Consider the following 21980-nt stretch of genomic DNA (forward strand, 5'->3'; position numbering starts at 1 on the left):
TAAAGCTTACTCAACTGGGTTAATAAGTACGAACACACTACTCAGGTACCTCGCACCGTTCCCCCGCCGGTCTTGGCCATTTTGTTGTTGGACCTGGCTAGTGTATGGCTCCAATGTACGCAATACGAAAAGCCGTGGTCTGCTTCAAGCAGATGTACACACATACGCATACACAGATCCCTCTTGATCCCATAGAACGCACTACTGTATCCTGTTATGCAACCTGGTGCCTTGCGTCCCTTTGTCCACCTCATCACTATGGTCATTCAAGTCCATGCTATGCCCAGGCTGACCCAAAGTGCCTTGTGTGCGCCGGCCACAGACCCCGTCCACTTGCGGTATCCACTCCAATCATGACTATCTTTTTCCGTACTTCCAAGACCGATTCTATGGCGGCTGAACACACATCGGCGCCGTTTCCTCCCTCTCCTCACAAGTCCCAATGCCTGATACTAAACATACAGAGCCAGCGCCCGGCCACCAAGTAGCCTTGTACCCTTGCTCAAGGATCCATGTTGCACATCTCCATGTGCTCCATTGTCTTGCGTTAAACGACTGTGCGTACTCAGTCTGCTTTTCGTCCTGAAGCAGGCACCGCCTCGGCCTCCCAAGATCCCATCGCCCGTCACCCACACTATTACCAACCCTATCCATCCAAGCTATTCCCATTCTTCTGGGAAGAAGCTGATGCCATGCCCAGACCGCTTCCGTATTCGCCGAGCTGACGGGTCCCATGCAACCCCTGCCCGTCGCGCCCGGCCCTGGTCCATACATTATTCCTTTCACTCCTCGACATTGCTTCCGTGATATATTTCAAAACCGTCCACCCTTTCCGCCTACTTCGCACTGAATCCTGGAGGAACTCTTCGTTCTTACTACTTGTTCATCTTCACCCTTCATCGCTGTTACCAAATTCGTAGACGCAAGTTCGTCCAGAACTCTAATCAGCAGCGTCATTGCCTTATCGAACCCTACGTCTTGGACCATTCCGTCGGGCCCCTTCTTATTACACGGCAACCCCTCCCAACCCAGAGCCTCTTCTTCTACCTCTTCATATTCAATACACGCTTCTAAGTTTACCTGATTGTCTGCACCTTGGATACAACATCGAGTACATAGCACCGCGTGCCTCACCAAATCGACCCCATCGAACTCGACTACTACAGTACCGACAAAGGCTACTCAAGGGGTCACATCATTCGCTTGCAGCTTGATGATAGATCCTGTCTAGTCAAACTCACCTCGAACTCGATCGCTCCAGAGCGATCCAGAAATATCGTCACAATGGTCTTCTGCGCATACTGCGGGAAGTCCTTCACCAGGAAAGAACATCTGGAGAGACATATCCCAAGCCGTATGTTGATTCCTATGCTGGTCATGGTTGACATCGAGTATACACTAACTAGTCTGGTACAGATACCAACGTCAAGCCACACCGCTGCAGTGCTTGCCAGCTTTCTTTCGCACGAAGGTTAGTTTAGCATAGAACATTATCGAGAGACATTCACTCACTTACATACCTATCACAGAGATCTTCTGCAAAGACATCACTCAACATACCATGAGGCGCGGGACCCCATGGAGCCGTTGCCTGGCGGTGTTCCCACAGTAGCTGGCCGGACACCAATCGCTTGTCAAAATTGCGCAAACGCAAAGACCGGCTGTGATAAGAGAGTACCTTGCTCGCGTTGCGCAGAGAAGAACCTGCCTTGCGCAGCAAGATTCGCTCGGAGATCGTCAAAGGCCGCAGTCAGAGCTGCCCAAGCCAGCGCGGCTTTCCAACAGCAAATGATGCCGACTGTGCCCCAACCGCCACAGCCAGCTCAGCCTGTCGCCTTCATGGACCTTGATCCGACTATGCCTAAGCAAGACTCACCTGGGAAGATGTCAACTGGATCTCCAATCGCGACCATGGACCCTCGCATGATGGAGGGCCCTGTGAAGAAGAGCTCACCAGCACAGTCACACCCCAGTTCTGATGACTTTCCATCACCGCACAGCCGCGTAGATGGTCTCGACGAGTTTATGCAGCTCAACAGCGATTTTATCACGCCCGACACGAACTACCAAGATATGATGGTCTGGCCTGAGTATCCTCTGGAGCTCGATATGTATTCCAGTCAGCTACCGATGTCGCGGCCCGACATGTCGATGCCTAGCTTCACAGAACTGAGCGACATGTCTTCAAGCTCAGCATCAGAGCCGATGACTGCGTCGTCTTCGCGAGGATCAATCCACACCCGAAGTACCAGCATCATGTCCACAGCTGACTTTGACACCACAATGAAGCCAGCTGAGCAAGCATTGGGTATGCCGAACGAATCAACGATCCCAGAGTTCGAAGTGGTCATTGCCGCGGAGGACTCTTGGCCGCTCGCTCGATGCAATCCCCCCATCTACTCCGGCACTTGCCCGAGGACGGCGATCGTGCACTTGGAGTGCTTGGAGAGGAAGTCCAAGGAAGACGGTACTTGGAGCTCGCTCGAGAAGTACCTAGAGAACGTTGACTGGGATACCACCGACGCCTCTGTCGTCCCTCTCACATCTCGCACTCGCGATCGCATGCTGGCCATTACGCAGTCGTTCCTCCAAAAAGCGCTAGATATTCACCGGAGCGGACTTAACAACGGGTACTCCAAGACCGGATACGCCACACCCAGCGAATTCAACTTCATCGTTCTGCCACCCACGAAGATCCTCGAGTACTTCCTCCGCAGCTACGTTCGCAGCTTGCAGTACTACTATCCCCTCATTGTCGCAGGCTGTGTTGACCCCAACGAGATGTTGCTCAACAACCAGGCGTCGACATTGCTACTCCTGTTGATGATCGCACAAGGCGCTGCGGCAGTGCCAATGGCGGAGGCGCGGTACCTTGCTGCTGGTCTGACGGAAACCTGTCGCATCTCACTCTTCGATATCATCGAGAAGGATGTCGAGCTGTCTGCGGACCCCGTCGCCTTGAGGTGTGCGCTGCTCTTTACCCTCCAAGGCGCTTGGAGTGGTGACAAGTGGTTGATGGACATCTCGATGGGTCAACGGGGAATGTACCTGTCGGTAAGCAGCCACAATCCTCCAAACGTGCTAAGAATAAGTCCACTGACGTAAAGCAGATGCTCAAACACGCCGGCATGTTGGAGCCTCAACCATCAATGATTCCTACGCTGAACAGCACGACGAGCACCGAGCTTCAATGGCGGGCTTGGTTGCATCGCGAGATGCAGAACAGGCTCGTCTACAACTGGGTCATGTGCGACCAAGAGCTCAGCCTGTTCCATGATACCCCGCCACAGCTGGCCATCACCGACCTACAATGCCCGCTCCCCAGCCCCGAGGCTCTTTGGCTTGCGTCCAACTCGGAGCAGTGGTTCGCAAACGTCCAAAATCTCTACGGTTGCACTGCGAATGTCAACCCGCAGCTTCTGTCTAGCCCTTCCCTCACTCCCTCTCTGTGCGAGCTTTTCCAGGACTTCCTCCACGACAACCTTTCCCGCCGCCAAGCCGGCCTGTCTCCTCAACAGCTTCGCCTTCTCCTTCACCCCCTCCAGTCCCTTCTCTGCCATCTCAGGCAAATGCTCTCTTGCTTCTCCGACGTTCTCTCCACCCGTCGCGCGACTTCAAGGACCGTGACCAAGTCGAGCACCATGCTCCGCCTGGAAGAGGTTCAAGCACTTCTCCAGAAGTGGTACGAGCTCACCATGGTGTACTACAAGAGCAACCCCAACTGCACGACTACGCGCTGCAACCTGGTCCTCTATCACCTCATCTCCCTCAACGCCGTCACCAATTTCCCAGAGATCGAGCGTCTTGCCCGCCGCGACGGCTTCGACGGATCCTACTGGGAGTTGAGCCTGCGCCACAAGCGCTGCGTCTACAACCGCGAGGAGGCCGTCTTCCACTGCGGTCAGGTCATGCGTCTCCTGCGCTCTATGCCCGCCGACCGCCGCCCTTGCTGGTGGGCCGCCGGTGTCTACCGCGCGACTCTCATCCTTTGGGCCGACAGCGTCGCACGCCTCGACCCTAACTTCCAAAAGGCCCAACAGGCTCAGCAGCAGTCCTCGTCACCGTCTTCTCAGCACCAGGGTCAAAGTCCCGAGCATCTTAGCGGCGCTGGCGCCTCTAATGCTGCCGCGGGCGGACAGCACGGCAGCGCAAATGTTGTCGCAATTGACCAGGTCACACCGGAAGACCCGTCCGTCATCTCCTACCTGTGGAGCGGGGGCGATGGAATCGCTGTTCTCACCCGCCGCGACGGCACTACGCTGGGCTTGGACAAGCCTGCGGAGGTCATCAACTACGGCATCATGGCCATTGAAGAAGGCGTTACCTGCCGTGTCGGCGATGGTATTAGGCGCAAGCTTATTACCCTCAATAATAACTGGAACGTGGATGGCCTCGCTAATACAGCCACCGCGTAAGAGGTCATTAGCCTCGTCCATTCTCTGAACATCCTTTCAACCACAAAAAGTATCATCTTCTTGCTATGTTGTTTCTCTCATACACTTGGATATATGGGTCTTGTTGATAACCGTCCTTACCCTGTACAATCTTCTCTTTGCATTTATTCACTCGGCGTTTATGGGTCATGATGATGGGCACATTGGGAGACAACGCATAAATACGACGGATGAAGACACGTCCTTCATCGACGAGTTGGGAAATACGTACGAGGTCACTGGCGTTCTGCAAACAAAGCAGCGATCAGTCTGATGAGCTTTTGGGTATATTTTTCTTGCTTTCCATATCATCTCGTCCATTATCTAGATACCTCAGGCCGTTGGTCATGACATGGAGGGCCTTCACTTCTTAGCGACATGTATTTTAGTCACTTTTACAAATTACAAGCTTTAACTTGGAGACATTTTTCACAACACCGTTCCTGCATCGAATCGGATTGATGAATACCCCTCAACTGCGGATCCGTCATTAGTATGAGTGATCGTTGATTACGCAAGTTCAACAAATGAGATGAAAATCGCATGAGTTGACAAGGCAGTTGACATTGACACCTTCTTTCCTAAATTGGACGCAGGCATGTGATGTGACATATGACAAGAGAGAAATGGAAAGCGGGAACACATTATCCTTGTGATTAATGATGTTCTCGATAAGATTTCTTTCTTGCATGTGAGAACACCCAATGAACTTTTACAATCTCATGTTCCATGTCTCATGTGTTCCTCGAACAGACTTGATCTAGAAATCCCTCCCGACGAGACGGTAAGTCAAACCTTGGAGAGAGGGAGGTGGGGGGAGGGATAGGTGGACGGGTGGACATGTACGAAAAGAACAAGAACAAAACGCTACTATCTTTACTTGGTTGGTCCTTGCCCTGGTTCCAGCACTCTCAGCATCTGTGCGCATCAAACCTTTTCAGACAAAGTACACAGTAGACAGCGATCGGGCCTTCATCCTACGACCCGGCAGACTGGGTGCCATAGGAAATATATGCAGAGAAGGAGGATCGGGTGAAAACTCCGCGGCATTGAGAGGGCCAAGTTCTCTCTCTCTCTCTCTCTCTCTCTCTTGGTTATTTGGCGGCACCGGTGGAACTCGGGAGCATAAGGCCAAGCCAAGACACCAGCGAGACGTTCACTGCCCACCATTACAGACTCGATGCAGGGATGATGGGGAAGACTTGGATGTGGTTGATGGGCTCCTTGTCAATAAGGCCCCCTTCTCCTTCAAATCCCCCTCCCATGTTCGTTCATGGATGGTGAGCACGAGAATGCTCTCGCATTCTCTGAACTGAAGATGGTGGGCGAGGGAGATCTACATGCAGAACATGAACTGTCTTAGTATAGCATCAGGATAGGTGTAAATGGTTCAATCGGAAAAGTTAGTGTACGGGGGGTGAATGTTGTCTCGTGACCACACATACCACTTCAAATGGCACCGGGATCTTCCAAGGAACCTGTCCTGAAAAAGGGGCCGCACGCCTCGACGACCAAAAGCTTACTTCAAGTTCTCAATCGGCCGAAACCTCGCGGGCGATGACTACGCCACAGGCGCCGAAGTTTCGCGGGATGCGTGGGACGTTTGTATGTAGTGCGAGCGGAAATGCGGACGGGGAGATAGAGGGACTAGTATACTCCGTCACGGGGTGACGGACTGATTTTTTCTTCTTACTTGGGAGACTTGAAAGTGTACAATTTCGATCTCGGGTTGCCGCCGCTGGAGCGAGACAGCGTTCTCTTCCCGTCCCCGAGACCGAGGGGAGCGCCTGGATGGTAACGGTTCACGACAGACATGCGAGTTTCCGAAAGAATACTCCGAGTTCGAGTGGGCGGGCTACTAATGAGGGGTCGCACTGTTTCACAACATCGTGGCTAGATTTCGGCTCTTCTTTGATGGAGAAGAGATGACACCGTTTGCGACGGGCGAACAAAAATTACGGGAACGGTTTGAGAACGTATTGGAATATGTTACTTGTGATTAACAAGGCAAAGGGAAGGTCGAGCCACTACGGGCCGATGTTCCTATAGGGCGAGGTCTCTCCTTGCTGACAGGGTTACGATGCCTCCCATGACAGACATCTAGCGTTTTGACAGTCCCTTTTAATGACATGAGGGTGTGCTGAGAAGAAGGTGTTGGTCAATGACAGTGGTGCTAGGGTCGCCAGAGCGGACTTGCTAAGGAATCCGACCCGAGGTCCCCTAAACAAGGCGGCCGAGTCGGAACTCACTCCGGTAAGGGGTCGTCCTTGAGAGGCATAGAGAAGAAGGAGGGGGGAAACGGGAACCGATGATTACTTGCTCGAATCTTGTTTCCAGCAAGTGTGTGTAGTATGAAAAGAGTGACGCACAAACCGAAAGAGAAGAAAAGTCATCTCGAGTTCTGAAAGCCGTTGAGTTTGACGTTCCGATTACGTAGGTACATGAGAGCTGTCTCGGGAGGGTGTGCTTGACGGAGGCCCACAACTTGCCGACGGGCGAGTAGCGGTGCTGGGAACGCGGGGATATCGGATTCTTCGGGAGGTCAGCCCGTTCGGTTTCGGTGTTAGACGATTGGACGGTTTCTGTTTGTTTGTTTGTTTGAACAGGGGGAGTTCGGCGGGGAGATTGCCAAGATCCGCCTTCACACCCGGGATAGTGGAGGGTTCGGCACAAGGCGTGGGTGAGGGGCCGAGCTACCTATCCGAGTTGAAATAAGCTTGTTGGAATTGTTTTGCAGTAGGAACAATGCTGCCTGATTGCCCAGTAATTACTGTAGTCGGTAGTTTTGCTTCTCTGTATGCGCAGAAACAGAGTTTGGCGGCACGCCCGGTCCATTGCTTGTTCGACAACTTCCTCGTCAAGGGACCGTGGTTTACCTAAGCGATAGCGGGCCCGAGATTCGTTCTTTGGGCGTTTGGGATGATTAGTAGAATATCGCGGCAGCGGTGACTTGACGGAGACCGCTTCAGTTCGGCTGTGTCGGGGGCTGATATTATCGGTCTCAGATGATTGTCGAAATCGGGCGTTCACTTCTTATTTTCACTTTGGCTCGGCCTCCTAGATCGGCAACATGCCGGCGCCGAAATGGAGTTTTCTCTTGGGCCGCGCCGCGAAACAACTTTGCAAGCGTTCACAATCATGGCTATCTCGCGTCTCCCATCTTTCCCACATTCTTGCCTCGTTTAGTCTAGCGTTTAGGGGCAGTGCTTGATTTTCTCGACTGGGCTCAGGTAATCGCCCAGCCGCAGATCGTCCGAAGAGAAGCATTGATCGGGGACGTCCCGAGAGCCGAGGCCGCCGAGGCCATGTTCCACGTTGCCCTGTACCTGAGATACTGTGAGGTAGACAGATATCCAATTAGCTTTCAAGCGGAGACATAGTGCTATCTTACGATAACAAAGTATGGCCAAGATCTCTACTTGACGCCGAGGCAATGGCGATTCTCGTCCGAAGGAGACTCAGCGGCTGATTGCCAGATGCAAACCAGGCCGCATATCTGGAGGAACCGGTTTGAAGATTCGAAGCCATGGTCAACATGAAGCAGCAAAACCCGCGCATGAAGTCATTTTTAAAAGCCCAGACCTTACGCTCCACCTTTGCTTCGAGCATGCGTGTCATACTGGAGCTGCCAAACGCCAGTCAAAGCTCTTGACCCGGGACAGCGGCCCTATCTGCCCCTGAATCACGCATTCCCGTTCTAATTGTTGTCCTAATACCGAAGGCAGAAACATACAGGCTTTGAATAAAATGTGCTTGGAAGCCTGATTGAACTGGTGATTGCAGGCCTGTGTGTATGATAAAGCCATGTCAAAGTTTGGTTCTGCGTGCCTGGATCGTCGAACCGGCTCACGGGAAGGAGACTGGTGCATGGAATTCTGTTCGGCGCTGCCAAAGTAGTTATTACTGGTCTCGCCTTTCGCTCCTTCGATAGCTGTGTTGTCGTATCCAAGTCTCGCCATTGCCGGCATTTGTACGCCGAGAACGAAACAATGCGAGAGACCAAATACTTTGGCTTGGACCAGGACATTGACTTGCGAGTCTGCCATCGGGACTAGATTTTCAGCTCACAAGTCTTACAACCAAGGTCGCAAAGCAACACAGAGCCATTGAGTGCATTTGAATCATGGGTTGTCTGGCTATGGAAGTCGGACACTTGCAGGCAAAGCTTTGCTCTCGTTGGTCTGTTCTTACCGACCGCGGACGGGTTATGGCCCATCAGCCACGGAAAATCCTATCGATAAACTGAATTGCCCATCGGATGGTAGATGTCATTCTGCTTCCCCGTTCATCTCTCCTTGTTTCCTGCTAGCATGCCAACTGATCCTGTCGTCTAGCATGCTAGCAGTGGGCTGATTCAGCCGCCGAGACACTTTAGATGACCGCGAGAAAAATGTCACTCAGCTGCTTATCAAACCTTAGCTCTTGTGGGTGTGTAGTATCCAGGTAGTGGTAATAGCTTCGCTGCGCTTTCCGCATCATCTTCTGGAGGCGGCCTATCACGAAAATGCGAAGCATTGATGAGGATGAAACGACTGAAAGCGTTGTTCGTGAGGGAAGGCTTTTCACTTTTTGTGAATTCGTAAAACTTGATAGACATACTTTTCATACCGTGAGACTTCAATGACGAAGGATAAACTTGATCCTCGTCTTGCTCCAAGGACGTCGTCTTCGTTGAAGTCGTTCGTGGGGGACCATCACGGGAAGGTGTGGATACTCCCGTGAGACCCACACACACACTCTCTCTCCGGTTGTTGGTGACTAAGCCATGTCTCTTTTCCATATCACGAATGAAAGCACCTTGCGGTTCCCAACTGAGCTTCTCGATGGAATTCGGAACTTCGCGTTTATGGTGTTCAGCGCGACTTAAATCCGAATGTCTTGAATGATAGCCACAGCAACGGACGGCCGTCCAACGTCACAGGATTTCTCTATGGGATGGATGACTTCCTTTGAGAAAAAGCTGGCACGCTGGACCCCTAAGGACGCAGGTACGTACCTACTTGATTTACGACCGGACCTCCGTTGGGGGTGGGGGCCCCACCGTGGCGGCGTCTCGGCGACGGGCGAGGGGCACCGGTTCCTGGCGCCGCGCGACCGCCCTGACATGGCTTTTGCCCGCAGGGCCGCTAAACGCGACGCTACCACTGCTTAGTCGTCGGATCACCATTGCGGGTTCAGTTGGAGCGGGCATTTTGTACGTGCGAGTGCTACAGCAACCAGGGGCAGAACAGCCGTTGTTGCTCCTTTCATGATCTAAAGATAGTCAAAGGAGAGGAAACGGCAACGAGCAAGGCTAGAGGATGAGGATCTGGTGCCATGTTGTGCTTGTGGCTCCCCGCAACTCGTTTCTGGCGAGTCTCCTCCAACACTCCGGCGGTTGACTCCGGGCATCGAGGGGCTCCGGATCCAGAGTACCGATGAATTTCAATACTCTGTTATGCTGCCAACCAGTGAGGATCTGTAATAGCAACCCGCCAAAACCAAGAGTGATCCAAGAAGTTTCACCCACAAGGCGAGGTCCCATTTGCTACATTGCAACAGCGAAGTAGACACAACGTTCTAGTGCTCAGCTATTGCTGTTGCTAAAGCTTTGGCTTAGACTCAGACTCAGACTTAGACGCACATAGGGTAGTGGCGTCTGATCTGAAGACGACGGGCTGTCCTCCTTGGCCGCCCTTTCGCGAAAGGAAGAAGCGCCGCCGGGGGCGCGAACGCGTGGACCTCCCCCATCCCGATTTTCTTCTAGGTGGCCCTTTGGCTTGCCCTCCCTCAATGTCCCCGGGCCCCGATCCTAGCTGAACCCACCCCCAGATGCAAGGCGTTTCGCTTCCCGGCGGAGGTGCGGCGGGCAACCGGGCGGACATGCGTTCGGTTCTTCGCCTTTAACCACAAAGCGTCAGACTGGGACTACACGCCAAACGTTGTGTTTAATTCCTGTATATAACTTCCTCTCGTCAACCGCCCTTAGCTATTGACTTTTTTGCTTCTATCCTCATCCCATCCTTTCCTTTCCCTTTCTCTTCTCTCGCCATTGACTTATACCACAATGGCTCCTTCCGCAACTGACAACACCGCTGCCCAGCAGCCTGCCGAGTATGACGCGGCGCGTCCCTTCGTCGGCAAGGTCGCTCTGATCACCGGCTCCGGCCGTGGTATCGGACGCGGCATCGCCGTCGAGCTCGGCAAGCGCGGCGCAAACGTCGTCGTCAACTACGCCTCCTCCGCCGGCGCCGCTGAGGAGGTCGTCGCCGAGATTCAAAAGTACGGATCAAAGGCCATCGCCCTCAAGGCCGACATCAGCAAGCCCGCCCAGGTCGTCGACCTCTTTGACCGTGCCGTCGCCCACTTTGGCAAGATGGATTTTGTCATCTCCAACTCTGGCAAGGAGGTCTGGTGCCCCGAGGAGGAGGTTACCGAGGAGCTCTTCCAAAACATCTTTGACCTCAACACCCGTGGTCAGTTCTTCGTCGCACAGCAGGGCCTGAAGCACTGCGGACGTGGAGGTCGCATTCTCCTCACCTCCTCCATCGCTGCGCAGATGGGCGGTATCCCCAACCACGCCCTGTACGCCGGCTCCAAGGCCGCCGTCGAGGGCTTCACCCGCGCCTTCGCCGTCGACTGCGGTGCCAAGGGCATCACTGTCAACGCCATCGCCCCCGGCGGTGTTAAGACCGACATGTACGACGAGAACTCGTGGCACTACGTCCCCAACGGATACAAGGGCATGCCCATCGAGATCATTGATCAGGGCCTGGCCAACATGAACCCTCTCAAGCGCGTCGGTGTTCCCGAAGATGTCGGCAAGGTCGTCGCTTCTCTTTGCCACTCTGACTGCGAGTGGATCAACGGTATGTTTGAATGCATCCTTCACAATATCATAAAACATTTTGCTAACGCCTGCATTAGGTCAAGTCATCAAGGTCACCGGTGGCGGCACATAAGCGCAATAACCTGCGCTTCACAGACATCTCCATCCGTGCGGAGCTGTATTAGTGATACTTAATGTATTGGATCGATGGGCGAGCCGGACGTTTGCGATCCATGGGACTGGGACTTCGGTCGGTTAATACGGGGGCTAGGAGTAGGGGATTTTACATAGTACCTAGGACAGGCGTACGTAGACATGATAATACAATGCGGAGCTTGACTAGAAATTTTAGGAAATGCCTTGAACGTGCAATCAATCCGCAGCTCTCCCACAAATCGAATTGTTGAGGGTTTTGTTAAGCGTGTGACGGCCATTATGATATTCAGAATCTTCATAGCACTGAACCTTTCGGTGCTCGGACATCACAACCTAAGAGTGAGATTTCCAAAACTCCATCTGTAAAGTATCTAACCAGCTCTATCAGCCTCAGTGGCCGCTCTAAGCTCTCTCCAATCACATTCAGACAACGCACGACGCCTACGGCAGACACGGCAACCAAGCTTCAAGCGGCCATCAGTCGCTGGTTCTATTACATTCTCGCCTTGTCCCGCACCCATCGGGCCAGACCGTTCGTCAAGATCGGAAAACTTCAGATAGAAGGCGAGCAGGATCGCGAGATCCCGAGGGTTCAAACATTCTAGGCGGGCGAAGTATCGGATACATGGAGGCCAAAGTACCTCTTGTACACGAGAGGAGGGTCGATCTTCCATGTGCAAATATTACCAAAAGAGCAAAAAGAAAGAGCAAATCCCTGTGTAAGCGTCAGTACGCCAGGGACCAGGTCATTAAAATCAATTAAACCTCTCTAGATTTGGCATCACGATGGTCTATGAGGCCCTGGCGAGTGGTTTACGAGTGTGAGAATTGGGTTTGGGCACGTTCATCCACTTAGTCACCCGCTCCCCCTCTCTCCCCCACAAAGCTAGATACAACGACACCGTAATCATCTCGAAACAAGGAGGATCACGGACTCTCCCAGTAAGCTTCTCACGTTTATCCAGATACACATATACAGGAATCCAGTAGTGTATGAGAGGGGGCGAAGAAACGTATGCTCCTGGAAGCCTTAACGGTCTAAGCCGAACTGCGCGTCAGGGGTAGAGAGAGGCACACGCAAAGGAGGATTGCATTTGCTGACGGTCCTGTAGTGAGTGTGTGCGAATCCGCTGCCAGCACGCATCTTTCAGGCAGCTCCCAGTGCCTTCCCTACTATAAGTAAGCTTGTTATGTGGCATTGCTGGGCTCCCACGGGGGGGCTCTGAACTGGCTTCACAGTGGCGCGATAGCGTCTCGTCAGAGTCGTACCATGCTCAAGCCGACGGCGCATGTTTTGTAAAGGAAGCAAGAATCTCACCCGCTAAGACTCTCGAATCCATCCGGCATTTGCTCTCAAAATGTTACCCAATGCCTTGTGCTCGTCATACTCGCGGAAAAACAACTTTGTACAACGTCAGAAATTTCAGCCACTTGTGCTACGTCTATAGACTGGCAAACGCTGGTTCTAGGAGCCGGTCTAAGCCCCGAATCCCGGCAAATGGGAGACGCGCCGCCTTGAGGCCTAAAGCAGCCCCACTGTTTCCCGAGGGCCGGTGGTGGGTCCCCGTCCGGCACTACGGAACCCCCGATATCACGGTCTGGGATACTGCCAGTACACCGGCACTGGACCGGCTTGTTACCCTTTTGGATAATAATGCGAACACTCGTCTCCTTCAGGCCATGTATCGTGGATACGGGACATAACAAAGCAGAAATGATGATAAACCCATGAGGTGATTACCAATGGCCGCCCCGCCTGGAGCGAGCGCATTTCCGCATCGTCGATTCCGCTTCTGCATCGCTGCTTGCTCACATGATGACAAGAATCTCCGATCGACACTGCAGTCCAGAACGAATATGTCCGTAGATAGCGATTGCCCCCTGCGGCCCTTGTCGGTAGTAGCCTTTCAACGGGCACTTACCGCACCGCTATGCACAACCGTTTCTGTCCCATCCACCGTCTTACTTTCGGCTTTGTTGATTCGCTGACTGGGTAGTCCTCCGTTTGCGGTCCGCAGTAGTACTTTGGAGGCTTCTTCTTAGGTGTTTTGACCTCATGTCGGACAACCTGGGATCTCTGCGCCCCACGCTTCCTAGCACATACAGAGCCAGCCATCCATCGGCCGCGCCACAAATTTTCCGCCTGCTGGTATTCTGGATTCTGGGATTTCGATCCATTGCGGAATATGAGGAGGACCTCCTCTACTCCTTGATCATGACGTCGGCTACAGCGTGTCGTCCCCCTGCTAATGCCATGATACTCTGACATACAGATGGCGACCCACCCCAACCCCCCCCCTGGAGATTGGTAAGATGCACTGTAAGTTACCCCAAAGATAGATTCAATTGATCGACAAGAAGTTGTCGCTACGTAAAACAAAGAGAATATATCGGGTTCATCTACGGTGGCATTTTGATGTACTTAAAAGAACTCTGATCTGTAAGTTACCAAGCATTCAACGATTGGAAGTAGAAGAACCAACTCTTGGTTTAGACATTGGCGCCAAAGCCTGTGTCTGTGATTGTCGGGAACCGACAGAAAGCTTCACCACAAACTCGGAAGCGAGACCAGGTAGCAGTGGCTTCTTCGCCTCGGCCAATTCGGATGCCAGGGTGATGACAGCGGGAAGCTACTTCGAACGCTACCAGACACGATGATAGCCACAAGGTTTGATGCAAGGTAACGCCACTAGAAAATGAAAGCATTGCCCTCGGAGAAGCTCGATACTAGGGCTTGCGTCCAGCCGTCGAATCGGACGAACCATAGACACTGGCAGTCAGCGGTATCACGCAGTGTCAGCCTCGCTACTCGCGAAACTCTGCGGTCGAGGATTCAATCATAATCTGGCTCCAATCGCGACCGCGTGCACTTTGGGCGTAACTCGGCAAAACAGACGTGGCAGCTCTTATCTAGCAAGATGTTTTTCTCACTAGAAGCAGGCCTCGGTGAACACCAAAATATGGATGATCTTGTGGAGATTTCAGGCAGCCAGAACATGGCCTAGAGCTGGGCTACTCCCTGCCCGCAAGCCACTGCTTCCAATATTGAATGCAGAGCCTCCTTTGGGATGGCATGTCGAGTGGGTGTGATGCGGGGCAACATGGTTTGCCACGAGTTGGTGGGGGTTTCTCGATGGCCGATTTTGCGTGGGAGACACAGCAATACCTCTTCACCGTGTGCGTCTTGCGGGCGACAGGTCGGGCGGCAAGAGTAAGCTCGTTCCTGGGTCGGGCGAAGGAGACCTTTCCGTGAGGCACAATGACCACAAGAAATCGTGTATAGTCAAGAGTCCTGACTTGAAAGACGTTAGCTTGCGGAGAACCTTGGATTGAATACGAAGATGCGCAGAGTGAGACATGGTCAAGGAGGGAGAAGGGATCTGAGGTCACACAAACATCGTCCACGGGGCCAGTCTGCGCGAGACAACGTTGACAGAAGAAAGCGGATAAGCAAAACACCGAATCCAGTCTGTCCAAAATCCGCAGAATCTATGATGATCGGTCTGATAATGAAGAGAAACAAAGCTTACAGCGTTGAATCCAACAGACAGCGTTCAATGTCAACCAAGGTGGTACAGAAACTACTGCCTAGAGTCATTGGCATTCAACAGCTTGCATGAGAATCCTAGTCAGTGTATCGCGACTGACAACGCAAGGTGGGATTGGAATGTCTGACAACATCTCGCCCTGTCTTGTGGGCGGTTCATCTTTGGGCCGTTGCGGGGAGGATTGAGCTGGGCTCGGGACCGACCGCACACACACGCCGGGGAATTGGCTGCGATGCAGGCCACTTGGCGCCGTTCATATTCCGAACTTAAGGCTAAGTGTTGATCGCGGACATCGTATCCAGGGTCTTGGATGACCCGGAAGGTAATGAGCAGCGAATGTATGCCAAGGATTCGAAAGCTAAGCCCCGCTGGCGCCTTCACAATGCCGACTGGGGTCCTGATAGGTTGCATTTCGAGATGCGCATCGCGGAGCGTGGCAAGGCCGTGGTGATGAGCTCTTGAGATTTGTGCGACTGACGGCTAGCTTTGGCTCTTCGTGCGAAGGGTAAGGTCATCATGATGTGCGGCCGCGGTTCCTCGGGCGAGTCCCAATTTGCGAGGACAAAAGTTGCTGGGGAAGAAGATGGTGTTGCAGAGAGGACTCAACTGCCCGTCTGAAACCAGTAAGACGAACGGGTCGACGGAAGGGGCCAGCTGGGCCTATGGGGCCGTGAGGGTACCTTCGAAGCCACTACTGAAAGCTGATGACGATGAAGAAGGAGGGTAAGACTGATTGTGGTGTGGGTGGTGCGGGAGAGGAAGAGCAAGGGGTCCTCGGAGTATGGTTGCACACCAATTCACAAACATCACGAAGAAGTGACCATGCATCTGCTCATCCTGCCACTCGACTGTTTGGGCAGAGGAGGAAAGAGGTGGGGGAAACGCAGCAACAGTAACGTCCATGCCTCGTTCCTCCTCAAGATCTACAGCTTCAGCGCCCGAGATATTGATGCTTTCAACGCAACAGCTCATAGGCCCTTTACCTCTTTAGGTGAGAGATAAGGCAAGCAGATATGACTAAGCCTTCCTCCTTGGCAAGGTCCTGGCCGTAGTCCACATAGGTCCAGACTGATGTCTGTTCATCTTCTTACGCATTTTGTGCCATTTTCACCCCACCGGCCTTTGCATTCTCGACGTCTTCTCGTTACATCTCGTCCAACCAATCTCGAACACTGTCAGCACAACGATGGCCTGATTTCATGAGAGGTCTTTGCTGCAAACCTCCTCGTCCGACGCAAAGATTGGAACCTAGCCAAACATCGCCCCTTCTAACAAGTATGGCCTTGTGCACGCCGTTGTTCGCTCTTGTGAGTACATGGATTTTCAATTACAGCCAACGGCTGATTCACCTTTGCATAAGGCGGCCATACCTTGCTTCCCCACTGCATGCAAATTGCATGGATCATTGTGGGCTGATTCATCTCCAGGTTGACGCTACTTCGCATCATCACTACCAGTGGCATTTCTTGCAATTGTACCTATGCTCCAAACTCGCCTGTGTACGGAAGCAAGTTTTGAAGTACCCAAGTCATTTGAGCCCAGCCGAACTCCTCTTGAGCAGAATGAAGGAGCTCAGAAGTGAGATTCTTTCAAAAGGTCAACTCAAACATTTCTTCCCCGGACTACGATCGACGTAGGAAACGTTGAGTCCATGTCTGACCTTATCAACAACCGAGAACCAAAGCCAGTGCCTTGCCAATGTCTCCCGCAGTCTGACAAGTGGACCGGCCGCATGTAGCTAATGCCTGGCGTTGTCTCTCTCTCTCTCTCTCTCTCAATACTTCACATGTCGAATTCGACCATTGGTCCAACCCATCGAGTTGCCAGGACCTTGTACTACACAGACAGGACTGATGACTGATAGATCCAAAGATCTTCTCTTAGTTTCAATGATGTTCAACCATTTTCCATTCACGTTGTAGAAGAAAAGAGAACAAAGCGCTGAAGCCTCCATTTCGTCAACACGGTTTCTGGCCGTTGTTTGACGTTGAGACGCTTACCAAATGGGGCAATTAAGAATCCAAGGCACCGTTCATCACAGCCATGAAGCAACAAGGTTTGGGGATGCGGGAGGCTGCTTCGTTGACAAGCACCTCCGGATCGACCTGTGAGCGGCCTTTTCCCAGTTGACAAGTGGGGAAGACAATCTTTTCAACGCCAGACAAGGGGCCAGAAGGGTGGCTGCGTCTGGCGTCGGCAGTCGTTGGAAATTTGAATCAACGACATGAAGCGCAACTACCAACCGTTCGCAAGTTTCTCTTCGAAATTGCCTATTTAGGCAACTCAGAAGCTTCTTTTCCGACTACCATCCCAGCATTTTGATGGACGAACGCCTCCCACAGAACAGCAAAGTTGCCGTTTCGCCCTTGATGGTTCGCACCATCACAGACCTTTTCGAGGCACCGACTCATTGAGAATCTGGGCAGATTTCACTCGTCTGAATGGCAACAACCCTTTTGCATGTGAAATGCAAATATGCATAGATCTCACAGAGTCTTTCCTACAGCTAGCACTTCAGGCTGACACTTCACTGACTCCATCCTACACGATCCATTCTCAAAAGCTCCCACTAGGGTCGCCAAATTTATCTGTCACGCAAGATTCCAGTTTGTCCTCCACGACTTGAAACGGAATTTCGATCATTAGGATCACTCCAAATCCATTCGAGCGCTCGCATAATCTTGCACTGATCTCAAAAATGAGGTCAGCCGTTCCCTCACCTATCGGAACCAGCTTCCGCGGCCTTCATCAGCACCTCCCCGCCACTCCCCGTCAACCGGTTGAAACCTCTCTCCACGAGAGTTCCTGCAGGATGAAGGCATCCGACATATTGGTCGATCAGCCCCTGGGGGCCCAAACGGAGCTGGAAGTCCATGAAACGGGTTTACCACTGGCTTATTCCCATCCACGTGTGCTCGGCAGTACTCTGCCCATACTTCTATTCTGGATTTGCCCCCGGAAAGATATTTCCTTTTGGAATCCCAAGAATCTGGTTGGAGAACTGACCGGAAACAAGAGGCTGATGCGCCTAGAGGGGCCCAAAGCCAAAGAACCCTTGGGACTGCATGACAAGATGACCTTCAAAGCACGACAGGGCTCGGTTCTTGAAAGCTAATTAACCCGTCTCTTAACCACGCCGTTGCCTCACGCCCATGCAGGTCAGAACTTCAATCCTCCCATCATCACTACCCGTGCTTCCTGTTCTTCCGGGAGACTGGTTTGACACGTTCATCAGTCAGCAAAAGCACTGCATCACAAGATGAACATCGAGTGTAGCCCGTGCCTTTGCTCGTTTTTCTCCATTTTCATCTGTCACCAGCTTTCTCAGCCTCGGCACATGCGTCAGGTTTGTGATCTCAAATCGTCCGAGACCTCGCCTCAAGATACGCGTACTCCACTCCTCAGCCTCGAACTCCAAACGGGAGACTTTCACACAATGTGTAGCTCTGTGTCAGCCACGTATTTTGGCAAAGAGAGGATTCCTGGCGACATCCCGGAAGCACGGCTTGTCACACCGTGACTATCATGCCTTCTTCTCAGCTGGACCTGCTCAAGATAGCTTCAGGCCGAAACGTCACGCAGGATGTTTTGTGTTTCCCTGGCTTTGCTCCGAATTCGAATCTTGAACCTGCGTCGGGGAATTATTCGTCTTTTGATTCCTCATTGCCTGTCGTGGCCAAGTTTGTGTGTGATGGCAATTGGCCAAGCCACTGGGGCTCAGTGTCCAACATCATGAGCCCGCCACTCTGAAGCTGCCCCCCCTCGCCCAAGAAGCCCTTTAGAAGGTAAAGTGAAGGTGGGCAGTCAGAGAGGAATCTGGCCAAGACTCAGATCTCATTGGACAAGGCTGCGTTTACTCCCGCGTGTGCGCGCATAAGATAAGCCACGATTCCTTACGTCCTTCCTCGGACATCTCCAAACCGTCCGTGTTATGAAGCATCATCTCGTCATGTCAGCCACCGATCGCAAGCCTAGGAAGACACACACACACACACACACACACACACATACACACAGAGAGAGATGGGGATAGAGAGAGAGAGAGGGAGAGGTATGTCCACTTGCTATCCGCACACACATCGGCACCAGGCACAAGGCACAAGTGTCGCCGCGAGCCCAAAGATTGGTTACATGGAACGGAAGGGACGGGAAAGGTGCAGGAAGAAAAATGAGAAGAAACGGCGCCAGTGACGTGGTGGACGAGCGGCTTAACGGACGGATGAATTTTTTTGGTTCCGGGGTGAGAATGCGAGTGGTGAGGTGAGTCGAGGTGAGGATGAGGTGAGAGAGAGAGAGAGAGAGTGTGTGTGTGTGTGTCTGGTGTAAGAGAAGGAGGAGCGGGACCTCTGAAGGGGTGCCTGCGGCGGGGGTGGGGGGGAAAGAGGGGGGGGGGAATCAATCGGCCAGTGCCGAGAGTTGTGTTAGTGAGTGTGTGAGAGTGGGCATTTTTGGATAGCCCGGCAAGGCTAATGCAACCACTTCGACACTTTTCCGCAGAGCAACACAGAAAAGACTCATGCAACCACCCTGACTTGCCTGACTAAAACGCACGTGGTGTGGGCGAGAGAGAGAGAGCAAGTCCCAAGTGTCAAAGTCTACCTACCCAGCCTCCTCCTTCCTTCCTCAGGTTCCTCCTTCCCGCTGCTCCTACCATGGTTTGCCTCCGCCCCCTCGATCCCTGTCTGACTTCGCATAGCCCTCGCATACCGCACCCGCATATCTTTGTTAGACCATGGACGATGCCTAGAGACTAGAGACTGAGAGTGAGTAAGAGACTACGTATGCGTAAGAGAAGCGAGAGAGAGAGAGAAGTCGAATGAACCCCACTTCTGTCTCGGATTCTGAATTGCGATCGAGGCTTGCCTTGCGTCAGATCTAGTTGCATGTATCAAGGCACCATGTATGAGAAGGAAGAATGTCAAATGTTTTTCTTGGTACAGGCACGATGATGACATTTGATTTCATGAGCCCTGTGACAATGACCGACATCTCCGTATTAACTAGCTACTTGGATGATACTGACTCTTGCCGTCCGAAGAAAACGAAAAGGCGTCGAAGCGCTGGACGGCATAATTCATGATGCTCCTTCCGGATGAACTCCGTAACACATTTGCCCCAAGTGATGAGAAGAAACATGAAGAAATTTCGACTAGACATGGTTGGGGAAAGAAAAGGAAATTCCAAAAAGAATTAGTTGTCTGAAGATTTGTTTAGTATTTCCCATTTGTGAAAACAGAGACTATCTGAGTTGGGAGACTCGTACACACACGATCATCCCTTTTGCCCTGCCCCCCCCCGCCGTCCAATCCGAGGTTCTATCCGGTCTCCCCTCTCACCCTTCTGATAGTTGCGCCCAAAGCGAGTGAAGTTGCTTCCGCAGAAGAGCAGTAAAAAGTCAAGAAGAGATGAACCAGAAAAAAACGCCTTCATTGCGCCATTCCTCCGTTGGAGAGCCCATTGAAAAAGAAAACCGGTAGTATTTCAGCAAAACGCCTGACAAAAATGTACAAGAGTCGATTCCACAAGTCTCAAAACTGGCTCTCTCTCTCTCTCTCTCTCTCTTTCTCTCTCTCCTTCTCTCGTGTAAATAAACGCCCCAATCTTCGAAGAGAAGAAGGGTGAAAAAAAAAGTAGTGTATGCTCATATCGGTCATATCAATTGAGTTGCCGCTCATCCGTGGCCTCGCTCTGGTGTATTCCAAATTTTTGTACTTTTCTCTCGCCTCCTCTGGTGGCTTTTGCTTTTACGATTTTGAGTTTCTGGTTTTGGTCCGAACTGTTGCTCCGTGACTAAGCGTAACTCATGTCGCCTTTACGATGGCTGACGACTTCGAGCGTCGTGCCAAGGTTGTGGCCGAGGTAGCCAATCATGGCCTTGCTGACTTCGGGATCCTCTGACAGGTCAGCGCAGACCTCACGGAACTGCGCGTAGACCTCCTCCAGCTTGCGAAGCTCGCGGTTCAGAATCTCGAGCTCGAGCCACCTGCCGTCCTCGCCGCCCAGCGTGTAGGCGCCGAGGCTGACGCCGAGTCCGCCGCCGGGGCTGAGCTGGTTAACCGCGGGCATCATGCCGTTCTCAAAGTACGTGTGCGTGGCGTTCTTGTAGAAGCTTGTAATCTTGCCAATGACGGTTGCCAGAAGCATCGCCGCCGTATGGGTGCCGGAGCGGCTCATGCATCTGTTGCAGGAGAGCATGGCGGCGCATCCCTCGACAGCCTTGCGGTTGAGGGAGAGAACGAGGTCGAACGGTGGCGCTTGAGGGGACGAGGCGTTGTGCAGGGCCTGGAGGGACTGTAGGAGCACCGTGAAGCATGTGCAAGAGCCTCCACCTCCTGACGAGGAAGACTTGTGCCTCACAGCTGGGCGCATATTGGGTGTTGTTGAGGGGCTCGGAAAGTACGCAGCGGCCGCCATGTTGTTTGGGTTCTGCATGGTCGTATACGCCATCATATCATGTTGTGTTGGGTCTCCCCAGGGTGTCATGTGGGCTGCCATGGCCATGTCCATGGACTGAGAGCGGCCGTGATGGGTGGCCATGTGTGCGGTGGACATTGTCATATCGGGATATGGAGCTGCAGAAAAGTCGGTGGGTGGTGTCCAGGGCATTCCGCCTCCGTACATGTCTGCTGTCGGATCTTGGTGGTCTCTGGGGGTTGTGTCGTCGACGCCGAGCATGGCGAGCCCAGAAGAGATCGAGGGATTTCTGCTCATGGCTCCCGAATCCATACTTGTGGGCGTATGCCAGCCAGGCTCCATCTTGTACATGCCCGGATGTTGGCCAAACATGAGATTCTTTTCGTCCATGATGGGAGATAGGTCGGTCATGTCCATGTGGACAGTATTTGCGTGGCTTGGTGCGCTGTTGTCCGACTTTGGTTTGCCGGCTCTGCTTGAGGGAGAGTACCGACATTCGAGACCGCATGCGAGGCACCTGGAGCAGATGGGTCTTGCTTTGGAGCACTTGACCTTGGCCAAGAAGCACCCATCACAAGAAGCCCGGAGTCGGGGTTGGCGAGGTTTGGAGGAAGAAGACAT

The 21980-nt window shown here is 52.7% G+C and overlaps 6 protein-coding genes across 6 annotated transcripts; 3 read left to right on the plus strand and 3 right to left on the minus strand.

The window, feature by feature from the left end:
- Positions 1-785: 785 nt before the first annotated feature.
- On the plus strand, positions 786-4868 carry BDP55DRAFT_643275 (uncharacterized protein). The gene is made up of 4 exons (XM_060573499.1): positions 786-1354; positions 1417-1471; positions 1530-3054; positions 3111-4868. Exons 1-4 carry the CDS (start codon positions 1285-1287, stop codon positions 4413-4415), a joined length of 2955 nt encoding a protein of 984 aa, XP_060436284.1. The 5' UTR covers positions 786-1284; the 3' UTR covers positions 4416-4868.
- Positions 4869-7627: 2759 nt separating this feature from the next.
- BDP55DRAFT_743544 (uncharacterized protein) lies at positions 7628-9539 on the minus strand (the record flags this gene model as incomplete). Its single annotated transcript, XM_060580493.1, has 5 exons — positions 7628-7767; positions 8167-8472; positions 8511-8664; positions 8848-9310; positions 9430-9539. The coding sequence occupies 5 exons, from the start codon at positions 9537-9539 to the stop codon at positions 7628-7630; spliced, it is 1173 nt and encodes a 390-aa protein (XP_060436285.1).
- A 940-nt stretch (positions 9540-10479) lies between these two features.
- BDP55DRAFT_723049 (short chain dehydrogenase) lies at positions 10480-11374 on the plus strand (the record flags this gene model as incomplete). The annotated part of the gene is made up of 2 exons (XM_060578691.1): positions 10480-11281; positions 11340-11374. The coding sequence occupies 2 exons, from the start codon at positions 10480-10482 to the stop codon at positions 11372-11374; spliced, it is 837 nt and encodes a 278-aa protein (XP_060436286.1).
- Positions 11375-11612: 238 nt separating this feature from the next.
- BDP55DRAFT_643281 (uncharacterized protein) lies at positions 11613-11954 on the minus strand. The gene is made up of 2 exons (XM_060573500.1): positions 11786-11954; positions 11613-11736 (listed from the first exon to the last, which is right to left on the minus strand). The coding sequence occupies exons 1-2, from the start codon at positions 11916-11918 to the stop codon at positions 11693-11695; spliced, it is 177 nt and encodes a 58-aa protein (XP_060436287.1). The 5' UTR covers positions 11919-11954; the 3' UTR covers positions 11613-11692.
- A 4092-nt stretch (positions 11955-16046) lies between these two features.
- Positions 16047-16651, plus strand: BDP55DRAFT_134983 (uncharacterized protein). Its single transcript, XM_060565528.1, has 2 exons — positions 16047-16252; positions 16373-16651. Exons 1-2 carry the CDS (start codon positions 16145-16147, stop codon positions 16580-16582), a joined length of 318 nt encoding a protein of 105 aa, XP_060436288.1. The 5' UTR covers positions 16047-16144; the 3' UTR covers positions 16583-16651.
- A 4084-nt stretch (positions 16652-20735) lies between these two features.
- On the minus strand, positions 20736-21980 carry BDP55DRAFT_626097 (transcription factor; the record flags this gene model as incomplete). The annotated part of the gene is made up of 1 exon (XM_060571587.1): positions 20736-21980. The coding sequence occupies one exon, from the start codon at positions 21978-21980 to the stop codon at positions 20736-20738; it is 1245 nt and encodes a 414-aa protein (XP_060436289.1).

The sequence above is a fragment of the Colletotrichum godetiae genome (assembly GCF_030913485.1).
Source record: "Colletotrichum godetiae strain CBS 193.32 chromosome Unknown BDP55scaffold_2, whole genome shotgun sequence".
NCBI classification, from domain to species: Eukaryota; Fungi; Ascomycota; class Sordariomycetes; order Glomerellales; family Glomerellaceae; genus Colletotrichum; species Colletotrichum godetiae.